The sequence below is a fragment of the Gossypium hirsutum genome, chromosome D10 (assembly GCF_007990345.1).
Source record: "Gossypium hirsutum isolate 1008001.06 chromosome D10, Gossypium_hirsutum_v2.1, whole genome shotgun sequence".
NCBI lineage: Eukaryota > Viridiplantae > Streptophyta > Magnoliopsida > Malvales > Malvaceae > Gossypium > Gossypium hirsutum.
Genome location: NC_053446.1, coordinates 13,123,085 through 13,128,589, shown reverse-complemented (window position 1 = coordinate 13,128,589; position 5,505 = coordinate 13,123,085). Strand labels below are relative to the sequence as shown.

At 32.6% G+C, this 5,505-nt stretch overlaps 1 protein-coding gene across 1 annotated transcript; it reads right to left on the bottom strand.

The window, feature by feature from the left end:
* Positions 1–700: 700 nt before the first annotated feature.
* Positions 701–4,960, bottom strand: LOC121222411 (zinc finger BED domain-containing protein RICESLEEPER 2-like). Its single transcript, XM_041103143.1, has 5 exons — positions 4,783–4,960; positions 4,138–4,299; positions 1,171–3,208; positions 1,035–1,064; positions 701–934 (listed from the first exon to the last, which is right to left on the bottom strand). Exons 3-5 carry the CDS (start codon positions 2,189–2,191, stop codon positions 888–890), a joined length of 1,098 nt encoding a protein of 365 aa, XP_040959077.1. The 5' UTR covers positions 2,192–3,208; positions 4,138–4,299; positions 4,783–4,960; the 3' UTR covers positions 701–887.
* Positions 4,961–5,505: the final 545 nt, after the last annotated feature.

Genomic DNA, 5,505 nt, shown 5'->3' with positions numbered 1-5,505 from the left:
AATTGAATTTAGGAACATAAAAAACATGTTTTAAGTAAATTTTGCTTGTCAATTTAACCGTTCATTCTTGGGTAGCCACCATTGTTTAACCATTAAAGAGTCCTATTGAACATGCTACAAGTTCTCTAACATTCGTCAAACGCATAAGATCACCTATAACATTATTTGAACACCCTATATCAATAATCCAATTATTATTGGGCGTACCATTCAACTAATTGGTAGTGGATTGTGTATTACCAAACACTTCCAGAAGAGACTGCCATTGCTTACTGACAAAACCAGGAAATGTTGCCCCCTGATGATTGTGTTGGTGAGTAGGGGTGAGCGTTCGATCGAATCGAATCGAATCGAATAAAAAATTTTTGAGTTAATCGAGTTTTCGAATCTCATTTTATCATCCTAACTTTATTTGAAGTTTTATCGAATCGAATCGAGTGAGACAGAAATCGAATCGAATCGAATCGAATTATTTGTTCGAGTTAAGTTTAAAAATAAAATAAAATTATTGCTTTTTATTTTTATGTAATTTTTCAAAAAAAATTCTTTAAAGTTTTTAAACATAATCATACAACAAAAAATTGAAGTAAATAAGTGAATAAATAAAAGTAACACAACATCAACCCAAATAAACAACATGATTCCAAATAAACAACAAAAATAATACAAAAAGATTATAATAAAAACATAAGTAAAAGTCCAAGTAAATAGCATGAGTCGAAATAAATAACATTATAATAAAAAAACAAAACATAAGCAAAAGTCCAAAATACAATAGAAACCTACACCAAAAGAACACAATAAAAGTCCAATTAACCAACAACAATAACAAACCAAACCAAACTAATAACAATAACACATCAGTTCAAAAACCATTATAGAAACGTTTAAGTTTTTTCTTGTGCTTCGAACACCGTTGATAATCTTGAAACATCTAGTAAAAGTATTGAATGAGTTAGTTAAATGATAAAAAATTGTTGCAAAAATAAATTAAATAAACATTTAACTTTATAAACTAATACTAAGTATGTTACCTTCTTGATCTTCGGGTATTTTGGATAAGTCTAGCAAATTTAAAAACAAAAGTGTTAGTTAAATTATGGGAATGCTTACTATCACTAATATAAAGAATACAAAAGCTTATTTTATAAATTAAAATTTATATATTACCATCTTCCATTGTTTGAAGTTCATCAAAACAATCTTCAAGATTGATGGCATCATTAGATTTCCGAAGCCAATCTTGTGTGCAAACCAAAGCTTCGACCATGAGAGGAGTTAGAGAACTTCTAAAACTATCGAGAACACGTCCGCCCGTACTAAATACATTTTTCGAGGCAACTGTTGAGATAGGAATAGCAAGAATATCTCGAGCCATTTGTGCAAGAATAGGGAATCTAGGACTGTTCATTTTCCACCATAATAGTAAATCAAATGAACTTGAATTGTTTACTTCTTCATCCTCACCCAAATATCTATCCAATTCAGATTTGCTTTCTAATCCAACTTGTTTCTTCTTCTTAAGGTATTTTTGTTTGGCCAAGCCCGTTTTCATTTCTGACTGATCTATTTCCATTGAACTGCAAAGATTTATCGAAGAACTAGATCTACCTTCAAACAATTCAATTCTCCCGGCATTAGAAGAATACTCATTGAACAAGCAATGCAAATCTTTATCAATCATTTTCATAATGTCATTAGCAACATTAGGAAAAAGCAAGTTGACCCCAAAGTCCAAAAAACTCATTTTACATCGCGGATCAAAGATGACCGCCAAGTAAACTAGCATGTTGATCTTGTTTCCTTCACCCCAATACTTATTATATTTCTCTCTCATTTTGGAAGTCATAGAAATTATATCTAGATCTCCACAATCTTGCCACCCATCAAAAAGACAATGCACATCCGTCAATACTTCAAAAAGTGAATGAGAGGTAACATGCAAAGATCCGGACACCTTCAATGTAAGATGATAAAAAGGCTCTAATACTTTTATAATTTTTCGAACAATTTCCCAATCATCAAATGTAGGAACTCCATCTCCAGCAGTAAGGTCAAGAAAAAAATTATGGTCATCACGTACATATGAATCAAATGCACGCTCATATTTTTCGGCCACCTTTAACATCATATATGTTGAGTTCCATCTAGTAGGCACATCTAAACACAATTGAGCCTTACTATCTATCATTTCTTCTTTTGCTCGTTGGTTGAATTTTGTCAACCTCGATGGTGATGCTCTTATATACCTCACAGCACCTCTAACTCGATCCACAGACACAGAAGCATCCTTAATACCGTATTACACAATGAGATTAAGAATGTGTGCAACACATCTCATATGAATAAATCTTCCATTTGCAACAGAAACATTTCAATGATTCAATTTCTTTCTCAAATATTCAATGGCAACACTATTGGCGGATGCATTATCAACTGTAATAGTGAAGACCCTCTCAATCCCCCAATCTCGAAGACATTTTTCAATGGCTTGACCTATGCTTTCACCTCTATGAGCGGATATTGGGCAAAAATTTATAATCCTTTTTTGCAACCTCCACTCATCATCCACCCAATGTGCTGTTAAAACCATATAAGATATCATCTGTAATGAAGTCCAAGTGTCTGTCGTCAAACAAACTCTACTTGTATCTTTTTCAAAATAATTCTTCATCACACTCTTCATGGAGTTAAATAAATCAAGACAATCCCTTCTAATTGTCCAACGAGATGGAAGACTAAACCGTGGGCATGCTATAGAAAGAAAGTATTTGAAACCCTCTCCCTCTACACTTTTAAAAGGTAGTTCATCCATAATTATCATACGAACCAATGATTTTCTAGCAGCATCTTTATCAAACACCCAAGTTGATAAATCCGTTGTTTCTTGGCTAACCTTCACAAGTGTTAATTCTGATTGCTTCGGATTAGAAGTATTACCTCGAGGTCTTTTTAGGCATGCTTTCAAATGGTTATTCAAATTCGTTGTAGAACCTGAAGTTGTTTCCATTGTGTAAGTAACATCACATGCATTGCACCTTGCTCTCTTCTCCCCCTCTTCAGTCACAAATTTGGTGAAATGGTTCCAACAAGCTGACCTTGGAATAATCTTTTTTCGAACATTTTTCTGGGTTGTTGTTTGATCATCTCTACTTGGGGAAGAATTTTGTGAACTTTGAGTTGAACCATCTCGCTTTGGATCACTCATCTACAAGTAAACATTTGTTGCAATCAGTAACCATGACCAAAAATTGGTTTAAAATCAAACTTAATAAATATGAAAATATCTAGACTTATTTGGTAGAACATCTAATTTGGCCAGCTTTTGCATGCAATGAAGAACTTAACAAAAAATGTAGTACATTTTATGCAGTACAAAACAAAAAATGCAGTACAAGAATAAAATTGTAATGATCAAACTTTGTTGTGAAAATCATACATTTTATGCAGTACATGAGTAATGTAAACTACAAAAAATGCCTATTCCAGTGTATTCATTTCAAAAGAATAAAAGGAAAAACACATTCCAGTGCACAAATAAAATTCTCACCATTCTAAGAAATTTAATAAACTCAATGATGACACTAGCAGCACTAAGGAAGACTACTTATGCTTTGTGCAGGAGTTTCTATGATGGGCTGGAAATGCCTTTGCCAATCTTCCCAAGTCATCTTGGATTCCTTCAAGTTTAAAGATATATATAGCTGCTTACCCTCCTATCACCATCAAAATCTGACTCAAGTGATCATAAATTAAGATGGCAAGGGTTCAATTGGTTGTTTGCTATTAGGTTAAGCTAATTCCCCAGTGCTAGGGAGGGAGTTGTTTTATAGTGTATTCAGTATTCTTTTTCTAAATTTATTGGCTCCACAAACAGGTATACTAAGCTCATATATACCCATACATATGAAAAACACTCTTAGTGGCTATTTTTGTTTAAAAATTTTCAAATTGGGTATTCTTTGTATAATATATACATCAGCCATCAGCAAACAATTTCACATGATGATAAAATATAGATGAATATAAACCAAATCCCATTTACAAAAGCAATTCAACAAAAGAAGGGTGACCTAATCAGCATACAGGACATGAATATTTCATAAAAAGTTTAAGTGACCAATAAGTAATGGGTACCTGTGCATCTCTTTAGATGTTGGTTGTATCACTCATTATGGCTTTGGCAATACCAAAATCAATAAGTTTTAGAGAACCTTTTACAAGAAGGAAGTTAGCTGGCTTCAAGTCTGAATGTACAATACGTTCCTTGTGTATAGTGTTGACAGCTTGAAGTATTTGCTACAAATTGTTTCAACAAACTAATGAATATTCTGCATTTTCTCAATATAAAAAATGACCCTGTATAAATAGCAAACAACTATAAACAAGGAAACATAACCTATCCCTGCTTCCTAATAATAAAAGAGTAAAAATGAAAAAAAGAAAAATCAACTCACTAAAGATGATTTGTAAGATAGTTTTAAGTTAAACCCAGAAGGATTAAAAAAGTAAGTCATTGAAAAGAAAAGAAAAAACCCACCTTTTTTTCGATGGACTTGCTGCATTTCGTTAAAAAAGTATCTCAACAGAGAATTTAAACAAAAAAAAATAGATGATTAAACAAAGTGAAAACTTTTTTATACAAAAAACTTTTTTGTTCTGCTGTGCAATACAGGTTTTCCAACTTTAGCTTGAGAGTTGAGAGTAGTCTTCTAAAGTCTAAACCACAAGCAGACAAGCTGACAAGTGCAACTCTAACAAAGAAGGAAGTTTGAATGTTACCTGTACCCAATCAATTGCTTTAGAAAGATTCGCAGAGGCGGAGTTCAAATTAGAGGCGGAGCCGTCAGCACTCAGCCGTGGAGGATCGGAGCGGAGGTGGATCGGTAGAGGAGGGGTGGACCAGAGGTGAAGATTTTCAGATTGGGGAAAAAAGGGAGGAGGGAGGGCACGGGCTTGGTTAGGGATTTTGGAAGTGATTTTGTTTTAACTTTTAATTTTTAAATGTAGTGTTTTTTAAAAATAAAAAATATATGTGGTGTATTTTAAAAATAAAAAATATAGTTTATATTCGAATTATTCGAGTTATTCGAATTTAAAAATTCAACTCGATCCGAACTCGAAATTTGAAAAAAAAATCGAATTGATTCGATTAACTCGATTAACTCGATTCGAATAATTCGAAATTCGATATTTTTTTCGATTTTTTCGAATCGAATCGAATTTTGCTCACCCCTATTGGTGAGGGTGGTGGTGGAGAAGTAGAATCACCGCCAGCCATTGAGAATGATGAATAAAAATTTGTATTAAACACTAAGCTTAGATAGCATTACAAGAATAGGATAATCCCTTTCAATCTTATTGATAGACCTCAAGAGTATACATAATATTTATACAGCAGTAATCATGTAGGAATAGGAAAGATATATAATATATTCCTAAATATATTTATAAATATATTCCTAAAAAATATACAATAATATACAATATGGTTAGATATTCCTA